This window comes from Onychomys torridus, chromosome 23 (genome assembly GCF_903995425.1).
Source record: "Onychomys torridus chromosome 23, mOncTor1.1, whole genome shotgun sequence".
Taxonomy (NCBI): domain Eukaryota; kingdom Metazoa; phylum Chordata; class Mammalia; order Rodentia; family Cricetidae; genus Onychomys; species Onychomys torridus.
The window spans coordinates 44,729,073-44,752,858 of record NC_050465.1 but is presented as its reverse complement, the minus strand read 5'-3'; the positions used below and the strand labels follow the sequence as shown (position 1 = coordinate 44,752,858).

Genomic DNA, 23,786 nt, shown 5'->3' with positions numbered 1-23,786 from the left:
CAAAACTTCTTGTAAAAACCTGGGGAAAGTGTTTGTTGAAGCTATAGCACAGAGATTTTTTTGTTTGTAAAAACATTTTCCACAGAGATTTTTAGAAAAGAAACAAAAGGGCTGACAAGATGGTTCAGCTGGTGAAGGTGCTGGCCACCAAGCCTGATGACCTGAGTTTGGTCTAGAATCCACATGGTTGAAGGAGAGAACCAACTCCTGTCGGCTGTCCTTTGATCTCCATCCATGGATGATCCTCCCCCTCCCACATTATACAATAAATGAGGAAACAAATAAATGTAAAAGAAACTTTTAAAGAAAACAAATTCTCATTAAATGATATTTTTGCTAAATGAGACAAAAAGTATTTTCTTTTACCTGTCAACATTCTGTATCCAAAACATAAGGCGACTATCAGAACAGCTAATACAGAGACTGATGCCAAAGCAATGATTATTGTCTCATCTCGGTTAAATGAATGAGGTGGACCTAAAAGAAAACAGAAAAGTATTTTATTAATACTGACAAAATACTCTTTAGAAAGACTATACTGCTATATAACCAAATCAGTAATATTTTTGCATGAAATTAGAGAAAAAATTCAATTTGTAATAGTTATAAATGACATGCTTTTATCACATAGAGATTATCTTATCTAAACTTAAAGTACTTGTCAGGTATGGTCCTAATTACTAAAATATCAACTAGGCACTGGAAAGACAGCTCACAGATTAAGAGTGGACACTGTTCTTTTCAGAGTCCTAGCATCAACATTGTGCAGTTCACAACCACCTGTAACTCCAGCTCTGTACGATCTGACACCTTCTCTGGCTTCTGAGGGTATCTGCATTCATACACACACATCCTGCCCCCAACATTCACACCTAATTAAAAATATATAAAATATCAACCATATCACAGTGTATTTAAGCACACAGAACTAGAACTTTGGATTGTATTACTTTCTCTTTTCCTTCCTTCCTTCCTTCCTTCCTTCCTTCCTTCCTTCCTTCCTTCCTTCTTTCTTTTTTTTAAAGGAAGGGGATCTTTCCATGCAGCTGTGATGATCTGAATGAGAATGGCCCTCATAGGCTCACATGTTTGAATGCTTGGTCCCCAGTTGAAGGAACTGTTTGAGAAGGATCAGGAGGTGTGGCCTTGCTGGAGAACACGTGTCACTGGGGGCAGGCTTTGAGGGCTTTCCTATCACCACAACAGGAAAATAACTCAGGCAGTAGCTGAGGCTGGCCTTGAACTCATGGCAGTCTTCCTCCTCTGCCTCCTAAATGCTGGGACTACAGATGTACCACTGAACCCAGCTTCATAGTTTGCTTTAAAATGTGACTTTAAACCATGTGTTCAGTAGGCTCCAACAGGTTGCTTGACTTCTGTGTGCCTTGTTTCTTCATTTTTAAAAATCACCCTGTAGCTCACCTGTCAGTTGATGGGAGTCTCGTGCTTAGTAAAGTATAAAGTTCTAGGCAACCAACAGGAATTAAGATCATTAGTTTAGAGATCATTATTTTAATGAAAAGGACATTCCTTTGTGGGCAGCTAAATCTCAACTGAGCCTGAAGCTCACATTTTATTTTGTTATAGTCAAAACAGGAGGAAGGCAGATAGATGATTGAAGACAGGACAAAAAGAAGAAACACCAAGGTAGCAACAACAACAGTGACATTTAAGATGGTGACGATTGGAGAAGACAGGAATAGCAAAGAACCAAAGGCCATGGTGAACGCTGGCTTGAAACCCTTTCTTCGTGACAGATTTGGCAGTCTATTAGGTAACAGGTATCAAAGAAACTACGAATTTTCTTGCTGAGGGCTGCAGGAATATATCATAAGAACTCAGCTGGTTATGGCAAAGTCACCACCTGGAGGGATCAAGGAATTCCTCCAGAGGAAGCCAAATTCCAAGGAGCATTTGGTGTTATTTGGCTTGTTATATATCAGCTGTCTTCCGTTATGAAAATCATGTGTGCCTTCATAGTTTTCCCAATTGACTTTTCCCTAAGAAGGGCTGACAGTGTGGACTGATCACTCTCTGGACATACACATCCAAGGTATTTGGAGAACATTCCTCTGGAATCAGATATCTCCCTCAGCTACTTTCAAGGACTAACAGTAATAACAGTCCACATGCAAGTCTCCTGATTTAAGGTGAATTTCACAAGGAGATACCACCTAGATCAGATGGACATTAAGTAATAGCTTCGTACAATTGAGCTCAGACCCTCCTTTCTTACAGCCTTACCAACTTTACAGACCTCTAACTCCTCACCTAACCACTTCTAGGACTATTTAGATAACCTTCTGCGCTGACAGCTATGCCCAGCCAGAACCCCAGTTCAAGCCTCCCTGTAATTATCATCATTGGCAGCCTCCGGCCAGGTCCATCCCCAAATGGAGGAAAGTACCTTATCAGAGACACCTCTGTATTCTCTAAGAACAGACTGAAGCATCCAGACTACCTGTTTGAGAAGACCTGGCGGATGTGCCAATTAAGCTTAACTTCCTCCTTTCCCAAATCTTACCTCTAGTTCCAGATCTCCCTTTAACTATCACCAGAGGCATCTGCCTGTACACAGGTTGCCTAGAGACAGAGCACACTTTCCCCCACCCTGCAGAAAAACGGCAGATAGCTTGGACAGATAGGAGCCACAGGAAAAAAGAAAGTAGTTTTATTTTCTCCCATTGACCTAGCAACGTATAGATTCTTGACATTTTCTACCAATCATGTTTAAGACTATAGTGGAGCACATAAGATCCCTATTCTTAGATATTACCCTAATTTAGCCTTTAGTTAATTCATTTCCCCATTGGTCACTTCCCTTTGGGGTTGCAAATGATAATTAATGGTTGTTGCCCCTCTATGTGATTCTTATCACCCTTCCACTTGACCCTGGAAGCCTGGTTTTGCACTGCTAAGGGATTACTGCTTGTAAGCATATATATACCAGGACTCTCAGGGAACGGGGGATGGAGAAGATTTGAAAGAATAAATGACTGGACTAAGATATTGGTGTGCTGAGGTTCTACTTCCTGAAAATAGTCCTTGTTTGTAGTTTGTCTCCTGAGCCCCTGGGATGTATAATATTAAGGCTGGTCCCTCTATAATTATACAAGATTTTCTGAAATTTAAATTAGGAATCTTTAGTCTCCCCTTTGTAGTTATTTTTAATAGATATTATTGTTATTATAATACTATGGTTGTCTCACTATGTACCCCGGGCTTTCCTGGAACTCACTATGTAGACCAGGCTAGTCTCAGACTCACAGAGATCTACCTGCCTCTCTCTACCGTGGGGTGCTGGGATTAAGGTGTGTGCCACTACACCTGGCAGATTTAATTTGTTAGAGCAGTTTTAGGTTTCTAGAAAAGTTACCCAGAAGCTCTAAGTTTCCACATACCTACTCTCTACCTCCTCTATAACTTTCTCCTGCTAGATCTCCCATGAGTGTGAGCTAGGGACTAAACTGTGCCCTTCCCCAAAACATACCCCAGTGTGATGGGGTTCAGAGAAGCTCTGTGGTATAACTTTCATGATGGATTAGGGCTTCAGAAGAATTGTTAGATGGGAGGTAGTGGTGGATACCTTTAACCCCAGGACTTAAGACTTGGAAGCAATAGAATCCAGGGTTCAAGGCCAATCTTGCCTGAGTTTGAGGCCAACTTGGGCTACACCAGACCCTGCCTCAAAGCATTTTTAGAAAGAAAAAGATGTTTCATTTTCCTTTTTACTTCCAGTGTTTCACGATGGGAAGTAAACACTTTATCACTGAGCTACAACCCCAGGACCCAGCATGACTTTTTCATGATTCATCTAGTTCTAAATTGTAGAGGTTATTTTTTCTCTACTTTATAATGTCTTTTGAATTATAAAAAATTTAACCTCAACGTGCCATCTGTTTTCTTCTTTGGTTGTCTGTTATTTTGGCATCTTACCTAGAACTGCTCACACAGATACACTCAGTCATGAAGATTAACCCCACTCACTCACACACCACACATGCAGACATGCTGGAAAATGCACAATGAGGAGGCTGGGGAAACAGCTAAGCAGGACAGTACGGGCTGAACATGCACGACTACCAAAACAGAAAGTATTTTATTCTGAAAACACACCAGTGCCTCCAGGAGCTGAGAGAGTACTCAGTGTAGCTCTTGTCTAACATAGGAGAGGTACCGTTCCTGACTTAGGGGTTGGGAGGATTCCTTTCCTGTTGCTGGTGGGTCTAAACACTACGTATTTTTTCCCACAGAATAAAAGGAACTTAAATATACAACTTGAAATGGAAAAATAGGAGCATTAAATTCATTAACTCAAAATAGAGAGGGTGAAAGGTGTTAAGGGACTTTTAAACACGTTAAATACCATACTAATGGTTAACTGTCTCAAATTAGGAACATTCCAGGTTATGTCATATGGCCTAAAACCTTGACATCACTGAAAAACTGCCAGGAAAAATACTTTAATATGTGTATCTGTGTGTGCAATAAAGGGAGCTTTTTACTGGAAAACTTCTCATTTTTATTTCTTTAAATAACTCTTTTTTAAAAGACTTTTGTTTATTATTATGTGCATGTATGCATGTCTGTCTGTGGGGATGTGCATGTGAGTGTTAGATCCCTCAGGATTTGAGAATAGGTAGTTGTGCTACCTAATGTGGGTGCTGGGAACTAAACTTGAGTTCTCCACAAGAGTGGTATAAGCTTTTAAAAAAAAAAAGCAATTAAAATATAATCACACACCCCCAGGGGGCTCTTAAGCATCTCTTCAGCCATTACAAAAATTCCTTTTATGTAATACATGTTCTACAGACCGCACCTGAAATTTCTTACTCCTCAGCCCTAGTAGACCCTCTTTTCCTCTGTCAGTTTCCACAGTTAAATACTCAGCCAAACATAAACAATGCTGAGCATGCCTATGCAAAGCTGAGCTTTCACAAGCAAGTACTTCCTGAGTGCAGAACAGACAGGGACCCGCTGTCTGCCTGATCGGAGCCTGGGATGTTTCTGTTTACAAATCCTGGAGCCAGGCGGGGGCTCCTGCTGGAGGCGGGCTGTCTGCTTCCTTACTACACTCAGCTTTTGTGTGGGTCTGTGTCAAAGAAAGAACAACATTGTTCCATGTGCAGCAACCAGCAGGGAGAAGTTCAAATAAAACACACTAGTGGTTATGTCAGCTGCTTAATCTTTAACCACTCTGTGCAGAGAAGCAAATTAGGGCTTAGATTTCTGTTTTCAAGGAATTTATTTTTCATAAAAGCAAACGAATACAGCTTCAACATTAAAACAATTAATGCAAGAAGAGTTTAATGAATTTCTAAGATAATTAAGATTGCTAAAATACTTCCATACTATATCACATAGCTCAGCATTTAACAAATATTTTTATAAGGAATGAACAATGTTGACTTAACTAATATGCCTGGAATGTTACCTATACAATGATCACAATCAGATTAATGTTCATGTTTATTATTTTTTTTAAAAATTGAATAGAGGAAGACTTCACATTTCTTTTTACTTTTTAATCAATTTTTTAACACTGAATTTTTAAAAATATTTTTCTTAAACTCCTTTTTAATGTGTTCACCAACTACTAGACCAGAAACATAAAGAAACTGCAGAAATGGAAAAGTATTATATACATATCTACCAAAGTATGGGTAACAGGAAGCAATGGGGTGTGGATATGCATTTGAGTAATTAACACTAAATATTTAAGACCAGTTTTAATTTAACTTGTCTGGTTAAATATCTGACTAGCTCTTAGATTACACAAAACAAAAATAACAATAAACAAAAAACGAGCTACGGCTTTCTAATTTTCAAGACACTATGTCCCATTTACAAAAGAACAGCAGAAGAATGAAACACACACACACACACACACACACACACACACACACACACACACGATAAAGTTATAACAAAAGAAAAAGGTCATAAGAGAGTAGAACAACAAAAACAGAAAGACATCTAATATTTGACCTCTTTACCTTTAGCTTCATTATTTGTAGTTTTTTTCTAAAAAGAAAATATGTGTTTCATGTGTCAGCATGTATGTCTGACTGTATATATGTGCACCAACCTCACCCAGGAGCTCACAGAGGTCAGAAGAGGGTGTCAGATCACCTGGAACTGGAGTTACAAATGCCTGTGAGCCACCGATCTTAGCTGATGAACCGTCTCCCCAGCCCAGTCTTTTACTTTTTAAAATTATCTTATTCCTTGCTTTTCAGTTACTTAGTTATGATGTCACTCTTTTTTGCAACTTTATTTACTTTAAAATCTGAAATGAAGGTAAAGAAAATAGTCTATAAAACTAAGAGTAAGAGAAACACACATGTCTGATTGCATTTACATGAATGAGGTTCTAGAGTGGTCAAATTCCTGAGATCACAAAGTACAAGTGCAGTCACCAGGCTTTGGAGGAATCAAGTAATGGAGAGTGGTTAAAAAAAATGTAGTTTGGGGGTCGGGGAGAATCCGTGGTTGGTTTGTAAAATTAAATTAAATTTTATATATATATATAAAAGAAAGTGTAGTTTCCATTTTGCAAGATAGAAAAGATTTTTAGAGCCAGGCAATGGTGGCGCATGCTTTAATCCCAGCACTTGGGAGGCAGAGGCAGGTGGATCTCTGTGAGTTCCAGGCCAGCCTGGTCTACAGAGTGAGTTCTAGGATAGCCAAGGCTACACAGAGAAACCCTGCTTTGAAAAACAAAAACAAACAAACAAAAAAGATTTTTAGAGACTGACTATACAACAGTGTAGACATATTTGCAAGTGCTAAGCTTTACACTTAAAAATGGTTGTTTGTGGGGCTGGAGAGACGGCTCAGCAGTTAGATCACACTTTTTTTAGAAGAGAACTTATTTTTTTTTAAATACACATTTTATGTGCATTTGTGTTTTGCCATGGGTGTCAGGGTCCCTTGAAACTGGAGTTACAGACAGGAGTGAGCCGCCATGTGGGTGCCGGGAATTGAACTCAGGTCCTCTGGAAGAAGAGTCAGCACTTTTAACCTCTGAGCCATCTCTCCAGCCCGAGAACTTACTTTTTAACGATTGATTATATACTTATAAATAAAAATAAAATTCAGTAGTACAAATTTAAATACTTCTAAAGTACTTATACTGTTAGCATTTCATAACATTGTAATTATCTAGTAAGTTAGATCCTGAAATGTTTTACATTCAAAATATTTCTTAAATTTATGTCTCTTAATTTTTGAATGAGCAACACACTGACATGAAAATTTAGAGCTGTTCAGTGGAGTGTCTTCTTAACAACCCTATTCTCAACAATGCACGCACACACTTACATGCATACACATCTGTGTTCTTTCAAAATTTCCTCATGTACGTAGGATACAGAAATCCTCCTCTTTTCTGACATACTTAATATTCACTTGAAGCTGTTCTTGTATTTAGTCTGGATATATTTAAAAACCATTTCAGAACTTCATCCCATTTCTTGATACTATTGTGGCAAAGTAAGTTAACGATTCTCTACTGATGCACATTCACCTCTGTTTTGCTGTAACAACGCTGCAATGAGTAACTTTGTTTCTAATTGTTTCAAGTCACACACATTTACACCAATGAGATGGCTAATCTTGGGTGTCAGCTTGACTATATCTGAAATTAACTAAAACTCAATCCGCTGGGCACATCTGTGAGGGATTTCCTTGAATGGATTATTTGAAGTAGGAAAGCCCACCCTAAATCTAGGCCCCCTTCTGGTGGCAGCCCATTTAAAATGACATGAAGAAAGAAGTTTCTGCTTTTGGCCTGCTTGCCCTCCCTGTGGCTGGCAAGGTCATCAATCCCATTGCGGAGGCATTCCTTTGCTGGTATTAGAGCCTACTTCTTTAGGATTCCAATGTAGACCGAAGACCAGCAGCTCTCTAGGAAGTCTCTGGGACTCTAACACCAGGTGAGGATTGCTGAGACATCCAGATCTTGTGGACTGAACAACTACTGTATCCTTTGCCCTTCTGCCAGGAGACAGCCACTCTTGGACTACTTAGTCCTGAGCCTGTAAACCAATTCTAACAAATTCCCAGACTGCCGGGTGGTAGCACACACCTTTAATCCCAGCACTCGGGAGGCAGAGGCAGGTGGATCTCTGTGAGTTCGAGGCTAGCCTGGTCTACAGAGTGAGATCCAGGACAGGCACCAAAACTACACAGAGAAACCCTGTCTCAAAAACCAAAAAGTAAAGGATAGTTTGGGGGATAGAAAAACGGCTCAGCAATTAAGAGCACTCGTGGCTCTTCCAGAAGACCCTCATGGTGGATCACACCATCTGTAACTCCAGTTCCAGGGGATAGAATACACTCTTCTGGCTTCTGCAGACACCAAGCATGGTGCACATACATATATGAACCCAAAGCTCCTATACACATAAAAATTTTTAGGTGTTTTTTTAAAGAAATAAGTTACTTAACTAAAAATATCTTCCCGAAAATGATCAGAACAAACAAAGAATACTAAGTACTCTCTGCTGTTCCCTAGAATGTAGCATTATTATGTAGTCATGAAATGTTTTCTTTTTAAACTCTAAAAGAGGTTACAAGTATATTTTTCAAGGATGTTTGTTTGAAAATGTGATCATATACTGGCATCTAGTGGGGGAAAGTATTCTGGATCCTCCTATTACTTTAAGAATTAAAATCAAGTGCCTAAAATATTCTGATACTTTTTTTTCCCCCTGAGACAGGGTTCCACTGTGTAGCCCTGGCTGTCCTGAAACTCACTCTGTAGCCCAGGCTGGCCTTGTATTCACAGAGCTCCACCTGCCTCTGCTTCCCGAGTGCTGGGATTAAAGGTGTGCGCCACCACTGTTTGGCATGATGCTTGATTTATGAGGTGGAGAGATAAGGAACTAAAAGTAGTGTTTTGTACCTAACAATGAGTATAAATAAGGGGCCAATAATTTTGTTTAGGTCTGCACTGTTCTTGTAACTATACAGTCTCTGTCTTCTTAGCAGAAAGCAGCAAGCAGCTTTCAATTAGCCATACCTCTCTCCATTATATACGGGTAAATTTTTAATTTTATTATTTTATGTGTATGAAGTTTATAAATGTCTGTGTGCCACATGTGTACAAAAGAGAGGCATCAACTTAATTTCTTCAAATATTTTTTTCAGTTTAAAAACAAAATTCCTTTCAACCTTTTGATAATATTTTATAATTTACACTTTCATACAAACCACTTTGTTTATTTATTTATTCCACATTTATTACATTCTCATTATGTGCCCAACACTATAATGGTTAGTAGGGACAAAAAGGCAGTTTTTCAATTTTTTGTTTTACGTGTATGGGTGTTTGGTGTGCGTATGTCTATGCACAGGATACATGACTCTGCCCTCAGAGGTCAGAAGACAGCATCAGTCCTTTGGGACAACAGTTACAGATAGTTCAAGCCATCATGTGGATGCTGGAACCCAAAGCTGGGACCTCAGAAGAGCTGTCAGTGAGCTTACCCACTGAGCATCTCTCCAGCCCACAAGGGCACTCTTTAAAAAGAAGCAAGTCTGTACAGTGGTACATACCTGTGATTGCAAGGCTTGGGAGGTGACAACGGGAAGATTTTGAGTTTAGCTAGCCTGGACTACATAGGGAGTGAGAGGCCAGTCTGGACTAACACAGTGCTCCAAGAGAGAGACAGAGTGGGCAAATGGCATAGTTTCTTTGTAGTCTCTCCAATTTTAACAGTTACATCAGTTAGATGCAATTACTACACTCTCACACTTTTCCCTTTCTTATTTTATTAGTCTAGGTGTTTTGTCTGATGTATGTTTGTGCACCACTTGTATGGCTGGTGCCAGAAAAAGGGAACAGAGCCCTGGAACTGGAGTTAACAACAGTTGTAAGCTACCACATAGGTGCTGGGAATCAAGCTTAGATCTTCTGCAAGGGCAGCCAGTGTTCGTAACCACTATGCCATCTCCCCAGTCCCCAGATTTTCTGCTTAGAACAATAAGTATTTTCAAGATAGTTATGCATTTTTCATAATATTTATTGATATTTACTTATTTACTCAGTTTTTTGAAACAGGATCTCATAATGCCCAGAGTGGCCATGAATTTGCTGAACAGCGGAGGTGAGCCTTGAGCTTTGAACTCTCCGTCTCAACTCCTCCAAGTGCTGGGATTACAGGTGTTCACCACTTCACCTGAGTTTACAGCTGTTTGCTTCAACAGTTACACAATGTCCCTGTGTGAAACAGATATCTTCCTCCTCTACTCTCTTGTTGGCTATTTAGACTACTATTAAACCACAATATTGTTATTGTGAAGTTTCACGCTCAGACAATGTTAAAGCGTCCATCACTTGACCCACATTAGCCTTCAGCACACTGTATGTTGAGTGTGTGTGTGTACACATACATAGATAGGTACCTGTGTACATACGCTGTGTGTGCACTTATGTGCATGGAGGCCCTAGGATAGCTTGGTGTAATTCTTTCTCAGGCACTGTCCAGTTTGTTTTCTGAGACAAGGTTTCTCATTAGGGCCTGGAGCTTTCTTATTTAGCTAAGCTGGCTGAACAGTGGGCCCCATTCTCTGCCTGTCTATCTCCCCAGAGCTGAGACTGCAAGCCCAGCTTTTTATGAGTGCTGGGGATGGGACATTTTTGCCATTAATTATATGACAATCTTGTCATTGCAGCAGTTCAGCTACTGCTTAGTTGAAAACTCCTTTAGCACATAAAAAAATGTTTTACAGAGGTAGAAAGACGGCTTGGTGGGTCAGAGAGTCTAATGCTCTCGCAGAGAATCGAAATCTTAGATCTCAACACCTACACGGAGCACCTTACAGCCAGCTGGACTTTACCAATTCCTTCTTCTGGCCTCCTGAGGCATCTGCACTCATATCCTCTGATTCCTAGTACAAGGGCAAAAAGCAGCCACATTCTTTGCCAAAATATCACAAGAATGGACTCTAGGCTAGTTGCTAATATTGTTTCCTTCTGAAACATCTTGAGCTTGTCCCCCAAAGCCCACATCACCCTCAGCACTACTGTCTTCCAAGCTCCAACTAGTATGGCCATTCAACCCCTCTCTTAATACAAAGTCTCATACATTCCTCCAAAAAATGCCATGGCCAGGCCTGTCACAGCAGAGGGCCGGCCACTCCCTGGTACCAACTTCTGCCTTCATTACTTTCCTATTTCTGTGAAACGACAGTGACCAAGGTGACTTACAAAAGCAACAGTTTACTGGGAACCATCATGGCGAGGAGCATGGGGGCAGACAGGAATGGTGCTATAGCAGTAGCTGAGCGCTTACATCTGACCACAAGCGCAAGGCAGAGAGCTAACTGGGAATGGTGTGGACTTCTGAAACCTCAAAATCCACCCCCAATGACACATTTCCTCCAGCAAGGCCACACCTCCTAATCTTTCCCAAACAGTTCCACCAACAGGAGACCAAGCACCCAAACACATAGCCTATAGGGCCATTCTCATTCACACCACCACAGTATATATGTTTAAATTTTTATATACATAAAATATATTCATATATACATTACATGATGCATGTGAACACATTTAAAAATTCCTGTCTATATCAATAAGTTGCATTGCAAGTTTCAATTACAGAGTCTTTCTTCTTCCTCTGTTCTACAGTTACATGTCTATCCTCTATGAAGGATTTTGTTGTTAATGTTCATTTTGTTTGGCTAGTTTTCTGTTTTATTATGGGTTTTGGTTTTTCATTTAAGACAGGGTCTCACCATGGAGCTCTGGCTGGTCTAGAACTTGCTATGTAGCCCAGGCTGGCCTCAAACTCACATAGATTGACCTGCCTCTGCCTCTGAGTACTGGGATTAAAAGTGTGTGCCACACTGCTGGCTGCTGTCTGTTTCTTGAGTTAGGATTTCTCTGTATTTCCCACACTAGACTTAAACATATGACCTCAAGTGACCCGCCTTCCTTGGCCTCCAGAATAAGTGAGACAAACAGGAACAAGACACTACACTATAGCTACAGTTTCCTTTTTATTTGTGGTTATTGTTTTATTTTTCAGACAGGGTTTCATTGTCTAGCCCCAACTGGCCTAGAACTTGCTATGTAGACCATGCTGGCATCAAACTGGCAGAGATCTACCTACTTCTGCCTCCTGAGTGCTGTAATTAAGAGCGTGTACCACCACGCCTGACTTGTAGTTTTCTTAATATCACTAATTCCCTTAAGAGGGTTTTGGTTTTTTGTTTGTTGAGACATGGTCCTGATATGTAGTCCAGAATGGCCAAGAATTGACCAGGTAGCCAGGCTGGCTTTGAACCTGCAACCCTACTGCCTTAAGTCTCTGGAGTAATGGGAGAACAAGCACACAGCACCATTTCCTGACAAAAGGGAAACTTTATCTTGATTCAGACTTAATTGTTACACACTGGCACTTTTCTGGTGCCGGTAAGTCTCTTTTGGAATTTTAGATTAAATTTTACAAGTTGGAACTCTCCTCTTTTTTACTAACCTTGAATGTTTATCTGTCTTATACTTTCAAAACTTCTAAAGCAAGCAACTGTAAAGAAGGTACTGTAAATACTCACTGAGTGGTGTTGTATCAGGAGGTGGAAAATTCTCGGTAAAGTTGACATTACATAAATCTGTACTACAGCAGCAAAAACGGTACGTTCCGTTCTGAATAGAGGGTGGGGTGGTAGTCACAACACACTCTTCATAGTGACACTCTTGGGGGTCACCAATGTGAGACCAACATCCTACAAATCAATATTAAAGTGAGTTAGGAAGACTACAGTAAGTAACTACAAACTATGAAACAATTGCAGCAATATGAAACCACGTGATATATGTCATTAAACAACCTGAAAAATAATGGTCAAGTAAACAACAGATATTTCATGAGGAAAAAGTGACCTACATGGTTCTGATTAACTGCAAAGTCAAACTGTTTAGATTTAAATTGTCCTAATTTTTAAAATAACAATATGCAACCATAACAAAGTGTTAGTGACAGTTACTCTCATACAATTCTATAATAAATGTATGTATGATGATAATTTTGGAAAAACCCACAGCAATTTTAACGAAGAACCTTTAAAATAATCATACATTTTATGATCTACTAATTCTACATCAAAGAATCTAACATTTATGTTTATGTATGTATATGTTTAAAGTTTTTTACTGCAAGATAAAGCATTTCAGTGAAAACTTAAAACAGCAGAGTATCCAAAGCATGTAAGTAAACTGTGATGCATGTACCTAGTGAAATACGGTGCTGAGGTACATTTTCAGAAATTATTTACAATAACATGGGGGAAAGAGCATGGAATTATTATATAGCATTATCACAATTGTCCAAGAAGACTGGTACACATGTAAACATTAAAATACATGGAGAACGTACTTAAAGGGAACAAATCAATATAGAAACAATAATTTTTAACAGAATTGAGTTGTAGATCTTGGGTTTTTTGAGTAGTTTTTTCCAAACTTCATTTTTACTTAAAGGGAACAAATCAAGATAGAAACAATATTTTTTAACAGAATTGAGTTGTAGATCTTGGGTTTTTTGAGTAGTTTTTCCCAAACTTCATTTACATATATTAACTTATAGACAAAAATGTTATTAAAAGGCCAGGTGGGATGGTGGTGGTGCACGCCTTTAATCCCAGCACTCGGGAGGCAGAGGCAGGGGAATCTCTGTGAGTTTGAGGCCAGCCTGGTCTATAGAGCTAGTCCAGGACAGACTCCGAAGCTATAGAGAAACCCTGTCTCAAAAAAAAAAAAAAAAAAAAAAAGGCCAGGCGTAGTGGAGCATGCCTTTAGTCTCCACACTTGGGAAGCAAAGGAAGGCAGATCTCTATGAGTTCTAGGCCAGCATGGTCTACACAGTAAGGCCTTATCGCAGTTAGTCAATCTATCTATCAATCAGTCAGTAAGTCAAACAAACAAACAAACAAAAAGTAAAAATTCTTTTACAAACTTGGAGCTTGTGGGTGAATATATAGATATATGTATGTGTTTACATTGTTAGTTACTACTTTTCTGGATAGGATTTTAATCTATCTACACGTCTTTTCTAGATAAACTTCAACTGTATGCAAACAATGCTGAGGATATGGCCCTGTGGCAGAGAGCTTGCTGCCTATGTGCATGACATTCTGTGTTGGACTCTCAGCACCCAAGAGAAAAGAAAACCACAATGTTAAGTGAAAATAAAAGTATTACTCGCCTTGCTTCACAAGGTTGATGTCTCCTTTTGACTTCTCCCACAGACCATAGCACGTGCTCCCTTTGGAGCACAGTATTGTCCCGTTTTCGTGAGAGATTCTGCTCTCACCTATCCCAAGGTCTTGTTGATACGGGTCTTTAAACGCACACAGCCGTTCCTGATTCTGGGAAGCTGAAAAAAACAAAAGGAAATAACACAACCATAAATTGATGTTACTTTGATAATACTAGTGATTATGAAAATCTTTGATTTCTTTATTTATAATAGTTTGAATAAAATTATAAATTTTCCTGCTAAATTTTTCAAATTTAATTGTTGAATAAATCTTTAATTTTACATTTACCCAATAATTTCCTTTTTCAAGATTTATTTGTATTATTTTAAGTGTGTGTGAGTGTGTGTGTGTACAGATACCCAGAGAGGCCAGAGGAGTTGGATGCTCCTGTAACTGTCTGACATAGTTCCTGGGAACTGAACCTGGGTCACCTGTAAGAGCAGTACACGTGCTTTTAAACACCGCCTCATCTCTCTATACACACCCTCTGGCCATTTCCTTCTGTACAATTTTCTTACACCCAAGCAAAAAGGAGTGTTTTAAAATGTCCTAAAGACAGTCTTCTTTCATCATGTGACCCTCACCACTGTTTCTACTACTGAGTATTTCTGCTCTTCAAAAAATGAAACCCCATGTTCAATGAGGCATGGTGGTGCACACCTGTAATCCCAGCACTGGGGAGGCAGAGGCAGGCGGATCTCTGAGAGTTCTAGATCAGCTTGGTCTACAGAGTGACTTCCAGGCCAGCCAGAGCTACAAAGTGAGACCTTACCTCAAAAAAAGAAAAAGAAATACCATGCTCTAAATCAACCTTTAAAACAAACAGATAGGCTGGGCATGGTGGTGAAAACCTCTATTCCCAGCACTTGGCAGGCAGAGGCAAGTGGGTCTCTGAGTTGGAAACTAGTATAGTCTATTAGGTCCAGGCCAGCCAGGGCTACATAGAGAGACCCTGCCTTAAAAACAAACAAACAAAAACAAACAAACAAACAAAACCCTAAAAGCGTAAGAATGCTGGCAAATTCTACAGTATTCAATTCTATCATTTTACAGTCATTCGTATAAAGTTATTTTATTAGGCCTGATAGGCTGAGGTGTGAAAATAACTGGGCGGCCAGCTCCCACCTTTTAAAAGGGTTCCTATGAGGAGGAGAGAGGGGTAAGAAACTTGGATAGAAAGAAACACAGGATAGCTTCGGGAGGACCTGGATCAAAACCTAATGGTCCCTTCTGACTCTTCAAAAGGGTTTTTTTTATAACAAGGCCAAGGGGCAGAGCAAAAGACCTCCCCCTTGCTAGATCAAAGCAAACCGCACAGCCAAGTGTAGACCCTTCCAAACATCTGGTAACCATGCCCATGGTCAAATCTTCCCCTTATGCAGCCATGCTGGGTAAAGCAAACTCAGATTCTCTGACCTTGAGTAAGTTCTCACTAGGGAGCCTCTGTGAGTCTCTACAAATAACAAAAAATGTATATATAGTTTCTTTTCAGAATGATATATATGTATGTTCTAAAATTTTAATGTGCTAATAGCACATAACTATCGAATTAACAGAAAGAAATCATGGAATTCTTTACTTCAGAGGAGTCTATTTCATGATATGCAGATCATGTCTGATTACATATGCGTGTATGTATGTATTTTTTAAGGGTCAGTCTTATTTTGTAGCTCTGACTGGCCTAGAACTTGATATGTAGACCAGCTCTGGCCTCAAACTCAGAGACCCGCCTGTCTCTGCCCACAAGTGCTGGGATTACAGATGCGCACCACCTCTCTCAGCTAAATCTGTTTTCAAAACTGAGACTACTTCTGAGCAAAGAGAAAATGATTTTGCGTTACTTGAAATAGCCAGATGAGGAAATTTTCAACAGCCCTCACACTTAAGGGACAATCTAATGCAATGTAATGCCAATCCATATATATATCATGTGATTTAACTGATACCAATAGCACATTTACCATGTAACTCATTGAATAACAAACATAAGCCAGCATGCCAGCATTGTGGAAAATACCAAAGAAGTAAAAGGTTTTCAAAAATCAACATCTGATCTTTAATTTCTTTTTTTTTGTTTGTTTGTTTTGTTTTGTTTTTCGAGACAGGGTTTCTCTGTGTAGCTTTGCGCCTTTCCTGGAACTCGCTTGGTAGACCAGGCTGGCCTTGAACTCACAGAGATCCGCCTGCCTCTGCCTCCGGAGTGCTGGGATTACAGGCGTGCACCACCACCGCCCGACTTGATCTTTAATTTCTTAAAACAGATTTTCCTAATGTTTGAGTAGCAAGGATAATCACTAAGGATAACCAATAATTTTTTATGAACTTCTGAATCAGTTTTTGATCTGAGGTATACAAAATTGGGACAGTATAATCTCGAAGCATTTAGCAATGCATATTATTTATTAAAATAATGTTTCTGAACATAACAAAGAAGTCTAGAAAAGGAATGACAGGGTTTAACAGCGGTGTGTCAGCCCATTCACATAGACAGACCTGCTACATTTATTACTACGCAAAATACTTCCCAAGTCCTGGGCCAGGTAACAGAAGATTTACAAGTAGATATAGAGTTGCAGTTATCAAATCTTTGGTAATATATTTTATTCAAACAAACCAAACCACAGGCAGTAATTAGTGGGAAAAAAATGTAGCTTGATTTTTAAACTACTTTGCAATCTTCTAGAAGATATTTACCAATATCTAAAGAGCACAGTATATATGTAGTGCTGCCAATTTAGAAAATGAGCTAGAAGCCAGCATTGCTGGCACAGTGGTGCACCTTTCCCTTCAGATAAACACAACCGTTCATCTGAAAGAAGAAAGAAGGAAGGAAGGGTTCTGTTTAAACCTATAGAGTAGCCGCTCAGAAAATGAGAATGCAGACTCCAAATCCTTCATATCTCATGAAAGACCAATACACTAAAGAAGGGAAGTCTACGTTATCAGATTGGTAAAAGCTGAAAAACATAAAACAAATCTGCAGATCAAACAGGATTTCTAAGGCACCTGGGGGTCTGAGAAGGGCTAACAATGAGAGTTGAAACTGGAACAAATGAGAGAGGATTGTTGACATGGACAGTATTCTGTTGGGGGCGGGGTAGCTAGGTCGGAAGCTCAACACCTGTCTAGCAGAGGAGAATGAGACCTCAACCTGAACAATCTAATCACTTCTTGAATATTGCAAGCACTTCCACTGAAAGAACAATGATAATTAAAAAAAAAAAAAAAGAAAAAATTCTAACCAATGACTTAACCCCAGATGTTCAAGTCCTAATGCAAAAACACAAGAAACATGAAAAATAAAAGTAACCTGAGTCCTCCAAAAAGTACTAACTCCACAGCAATGGCTTCTAGAATTTCTCAAACTATTCCACAGAACAGAAATTGAAGGAATACTACAAAACTCCTCTTATAAAGACATAAATAATATGGGGTTGGGAATTTAGCTCAGTGGTAGAGCGCTTGCCTAGCAAGCGCAACGCCCTGGGTTTGATCCTTAGCTCCAAAAAAAAGAAAAAAAGACATAATAAGGAAAAATTACTGACCAATTCCTCTGCTAAAAACAGATGCAAAAGATCCCCCCCCCCAAAAAAAATGCCTGCAAACCAAATTGAAGAACACAACAAAAAGACATTCACCATGACCAAGTTTGGCTTTACAGCAGAGAAACAGGGATGCTTCAACATACGTAAGGTAACACACATAACAATCCCGTCAATGGCCTCAAGGACAGAAATCACAGTTTCATCTCAACAGATGTAGATAAAGAGTATTGACAAAATCCAACACCAGCCCTAGAAAGACTAGGAATACAAAAAAATATTCTTAATAAAAGATATATATGACAAACATATAGCCAACAGTAATTATACTAAATAATAAAAACTCAAAGCATTTCCACTAAAATCAAGAACAAGGGCATTCACTTTTTTCTTTTTTTCTTTTTTTCAAGATTCTTCGATTCTTCGTCTTTTTTTTTTTAAGGATTTATTTATTTATTTATTTATTATGTATACAGTGATTATTCAGCCTGCAGGACAGACGAGGGTACCAGATCTCATTACAGATGGTCATGAGCCATCATGTGGGTGCTGGGAATTGAACTCAGGGCCTCTGGAAGAACAGCCAGTGCTCTTAACCTCTGAGCCATCTCTCCAGCCCCCACTTTTTTCTTTTTAAGTTGTTTGGAGGTGAGAAAACATCATGGGATCATGTGGGTCGTAAGGATCAAACTCAGGTCGTAAGTCTTGGAGGCAAGTACTATACTTGTTGAACCGTCTTGCAGGCCGGAGTGTCCACTTTCTCCACTTTGTTTTTCCTGAGACAGGATCTCACTATGTAGCCCTGGCTATCTGGGAACTCTGCTGGTTCCCATGCTGGTATTAAAGGCTCGTGCCACACCTAGCTCACTTTGTCCATTCTTACTCAGTGTACTGCTGGGTGCCTTAGCTAGAGTAATGAACCAAGAGAAGGGACAGGGACACAAAAAGGAAAGGAAAAGGTCAAATACCCTATTGCAGATAATAAATATTCTACAGTTCTTAGAAAAAAAAAAAAAAAAAGGCTAAACATCCTACCCATTAGAGAATGCAAATTAAAACCACACTGAGATTACATTTCACCAAAGTCAGAAAGGGTACAGTTTAGAAAACAAAAGATGAGAAATTAGACAAAAGAGAACCCTTCTTTATACTGTGCTTCTAGAGATGCAAAGTCATCTAGTAACTATGGAAATCAGTATGGATGTTTCTAACAACAGTGGTATAGTGGCCCCACTATACCACTACTGAGTTTTACACCGAGGACTCCAAGCACATCACAGGGATATTTGCATACTAATATTTTTGAAGCATGCTCACAAGAGCTAAGTTATAGAACCAATATAGATTGGTTCTGTGTATGTGACAGCGACAGAGAGAATTTTTTCAGCCATGAAGAATAAAGTTGTTCCTTGTAGGAAAATAGATAAAACTGGAGATAATCAAATTAAGTGAATTAAGAACCTGGTGATGAGGAAAGGCGCGGAGCTACACGGAGAAACCCTGTCAAAAAAAACAAAAAAACAAACAAACAAAAAAGAACCTGGTGATGGTTGCCAGGCGTGGTGGTGTACAGCTTTAATCTCAGCACTCAAGAGGCAGAGGCAGGTGGATCTCTTTGAGTTCGAGGCCAGCCTGGTCTACAGAGAGAGTTCCAGCACAGTCAGGGCTACACAGAGAAACCCTGCCTTAAAAAAAACAAAAAAAGATTCTAAATGTTGTTCCATCTTTCATGATATATAGTCTTTTATTATTTTTACTGAACAGACATAAATAACAATACACATTTGCCACAGTCATATATTAAAATACAGATAAAGTTGACAAATAACTAAAAGTAGACAAAAGAAGAAATGTACAAATGAGCTGCCTGGTGGTTACTGGCAAATGCTTAATGAACAGGCATCGATTCACAAAACTATAAACTCAGAAAGTCAAAGAATAGAGTTTGCGCAATCATGAGGAAGACTTAAAATAAGGAAAGAAAGGAGGATTTCAACAGAGACAAATAAAAACAACCTTGGGTTTATCAACAGGATATCTTATTTAATCTAACATTTTGAGAAGAGCCTAGATCTTTTGTCTACAAAGTATGACATTTATAAATCTAAAATTCTAGAAAGTATACATAATTATAGAGAAACAGTTTTCAGATTAATTCTACAAAACTTTTTCAGAATCAAGAAATAGCCAATTTATATAATGGAAAAGATTTAGGAGGCAAAAACATTGCAGTGATAAATAATAGTTTACTCATAGGTAGATAAAAATTGGGAAATAAAATAAACGAGATATTTGGTTTAGAGAATGCAAATAAAAATGAAGCTGTTTTAATAAGACAAATGCAGAAATTTAAAAATGATTACTATTCTGAACATCTGTTAAGCTGACTATGAATGGATATAAATTTCTCTGAAAGACATATCCCATTAAAGCCAGACTGGCCTGGAACGCACCGTGTAGGCCAGGCAGGTCTTGAAATCATAGTTCCTGCTCTAAGCCTAAGTGCAGGAAGTACTGGCGTGAGCCACACTTGGCCAATCTTTCAAGCTTCACTGCCATTTTGTGTCTAAACAACCCAGAAGGCCCACAACACTTCCCCAGTAGCTGATACGTACTTATCTGCACTGCAGAAATCTAAGCGGCTTATCTCTGCCTTGGGAACAAAGTTCAGGGACTAATTCTGGGTATGCTTATGTGCTTGGCTTCTGTTTATCTAAGTGTCAAAATGAACTATCTAAAATAAACAGCACAGAAACCTTGCAGGCATGGGACAAATAACTGAATAACTGAAGCAATGATATCCTTTTCCCAGAACACCAATGCCTAAGGACAAACTGGACTATGATTTCAGAGCAGCACTCCAGTAGTTCTGTTATAGGACAGATGAAGAGAATGTCCTCTATGGTCAGTGTTACGTGTGCACCATAGGTGGTTGTAGGATGCGTTCTTCAATCACTGCCCACCTTGTTTCGATTTTTGAAAAAGGGTCCCAGAACTGAGAGCTCACCAATAAATGAGGCTAGCTAGCCCGAATCCAGGAAGCCCCCATCTTTGCCTGCTCAGCAGTCGAATTACTATGCGATGTGTTGTTGTTGTTGTTTTTAATTTGAGTACTAAGGATCTCAACTCAGGCTCTCATGCTCACAGGGCAAGCATTTTATCAACAGAGTCACCTCCTCAACCCCATTAATATCTTCTTTTAAAGATTCGTTTATTTTTATTTTTATGGATATGCATGTTTTTCCCAAATGCCTGGTACCCTTGGAGGCCAGAAGAGATCATCATGTCCCCTGGAACTGGAGTTATAAGTGGTTGTGAGCCACCATGTAGGTGCTGGGAACTGAACCTGGGGCTTCTGCAAGAGCATCAAGTGCTCTTAATTCTGAGCCATTTTTCCAGCCCCACAGATCTATTATTTTAACAGAATTTCCCTCAGAAATTTACTATGTACTTAAAATTTTTAATTCAATTATAATAAATCAAGCAAAGAAGACCCTTATTTTCCAATGTTACAATGAATCATTTTGTAAAGTAAATAACCTTTTTAAATTTATTAATTATGCCCTCCTTTTCTTTATGCAATACTGAAAAACAGACCTAGGGTCTTGCAGGTACTAGGCAAGTGCTCTACCAAGCTACATCTCAGCCCTTAATTTATATATTTTATACCCAGATTGCAACATATTTATATGTTATCCTGCTGAGCACTGTCGTAATTTCAAATTAAGAGCGCCTTGGGAGATTAAAGTCATCAGAAGACACCTCTTTAGCATTTTCTTGAGTTTAATGCTGTGCTGAGGACTCCTGAGATTCACAGAACTCAGCATGTAGTCATATTCAAAGCTGTAATTTGTCACAGCAAAATAATGCAAACCAAAACTAACAAGAGGAAAAGTTCTCAGAGCCAAAGTCTGGAGGAAACAAGGTCCAGACATCCTTAAGTCTCACAGCATCACACAGCACACACTTAGTCCTCCACTGCTGAATTCTGAAACACACAAAATACTATCTAAGGACAAGTGTTCCAAGTTTTATTGAATAGCTTGGTCATGTAAGCATTTGTAGTCTGGTACCAAAATCCCAGGTTCACAGAAGAAAAGGAGATGGCTAACATAAACTATACTTTTTGCACAAAGTACGGTAAACTCTCCTTGTCAGTCAGGGAATGGTGGGGTGTTGGGAGCTTGGAGACCCTCGCACCCACAGGCATCCAGGGAAACCAGGAGTGTTGATCACGCAGGGGTGTCTCCTCAATGGGAAGGTAAAATAAAACACCTGCATTCCATGCAGAAACTGGGAGTGGACTTGTACAATCTGTAGATCTTTTTGCTATCTGTGGAGGCAGACCTCAGCCACCTTTTGCTAGAGGCAGGACTTACCCAAACTCCCCAGATGATTATTCCCCAGATGATTAAGTTCTCTTTAGCTCCCATTATGAATAGAACTTAACTTACTGGAGATGTCACATGTACTTTATAGCCTGCTAACAACTAGGCTATCAGTCAGAGACTAGCCTAGATTCCAGGCCTTTTAGCTATAGAATCCATGCTCATGGTCCCAGGTACTTTGTAAAGGTGTTTCTACAGTGTTTCTACGCAGTCATACCTTAAGCTTTATTGTGCACCTGGAACTGAAATGATTGTTGCCTGGAAACCTGGAATGGGAATGATTGTTGCCTGGAAACTTTTCCCAGATTATACTGTGTTTTGAATATGCTGACAATGTACCTCCTGGCTTTAGATTCCCGAAGTCCCTCTGCAGGTTTCCTTTCTTGCCTGGACATCTGCAGGGTCCCCCTTAGTGGGAGCACTCCCAAACACAAATTCCCATATGCCAGCCAATGGCCAACTTAGAATGCGGGGCTTTCTAAGAACAGCAGTCTCAGGCCTGCTATTTTAACTCTTTCTCGGCACAGATTCTAAAAGCTAATTAACATACATGCACAAAACACATCTCAAACAGAAACAAACAAACAAAACATACTGTTCATAAGCTAGAGCAACAACGACACACAAGAGCAAATAGGACAGTCCCAAGCCTCTATCCAGGGACGGGCATAACAGCCATTAAAGAGTCAAATATTAAGTGCTTGTTATGTGGGAGCAGTATTCTAAACGTGGGGATCCTGAACGAGTAAGATTGTTTTTCCCTCAAAGTACTTGTATCCTAGTGATATAAACAGACGGGAACTAAGTGCATAAATAAATGTGCTTATTGGAAGACTTTGAGTAGCTCAGTGTTGCCACCCACATTGCCATGAGTGGTCATTCTGTGTCAGAGGGTGCGTGTATAGATCAGGTGTCTTCCTCTACTGCTCTCTACATTAGTGACACAGGAGCTGTCTTGATGAACCTGGCATTTGCCATTTCAGCTAGTCTGGCCAGTTGGCAAGCTTTGGGAAGGTACCCGTCTCTGCCCTCCCCCAGTGTCAGTGCTTTCTACACGAGTGTTGGTGATTTGAACTCAAGTCCTTGTGCCTACACAGAAAGCAATTTACCCAAATGAATCATCCATCTTCTCCACTCCATGGATGATCACTCAAAGGGAACTCTTGAAAGAGGAGTAAATTTTAGAATATAGGCCGGGCGGTGGTGGCGTATGACTGTAATCTCAGCAGTCGGGAGGCAGAGGCAGGTGGATCTCTGTGAGTTCGATCGAGGCCAGCCTGGTCTATAGAGCTAGTCCAGGACAGACTCCAAAGCTACAGAGAAACCCTGTCTTGAAACCCTCCCCCTCAAAAAAAGAGAGAATATAATAAAAATATGCCCTACCTATATAATACCCTTCTTCAGGAAATATAAAATACTTTTGTTGTTGTTGATGTTAAGACCAGGTTTCTCTATGTAGCCCTGGCTGTCCTGGAACTCGCTCTGTAGACCAGGCTGGCCTCGAACTCAGATTTTTCTGCCTCTGCTTCCAGAGTGCTGGGATTAAAGGTGTGTGCTGCTGCTGCTGCTGCTGCCGTCACCACCA

At 39.6% G+C, this 23,786-nt stretch overlaps 1 protein-coding gene across 1 annotated transcript in view; it reads right to left on the bottom strand.

Annotated features, from left to right (window-relative positions):
• The window catches only part of Bmpr2 (bone morphogenetic protein receptor type 2), a 92,693-nt gene that overhangs the window by 33,403 nt on the left and 35,504 nt on the right, over positions 1-23,786 (bottom strand). The window contains exons 2-4 of the mRNA XM_036172854.1: positions 14,217-14,387; positions 12,568-12,738; positions 367-477 (exon numbers count right to left, since the gene is read on the bottom strand). Coding sequence (XP_036028747.1) covers positions 367-477; positions 12,568-12,738; positions 14,217-14,387 — 453 coding nt within the window. The remainder of the gene's footprint in view (positions 1-366; positions 478-12,567; positions 12,739-14,216; positions 14,388-23,786) is intronic.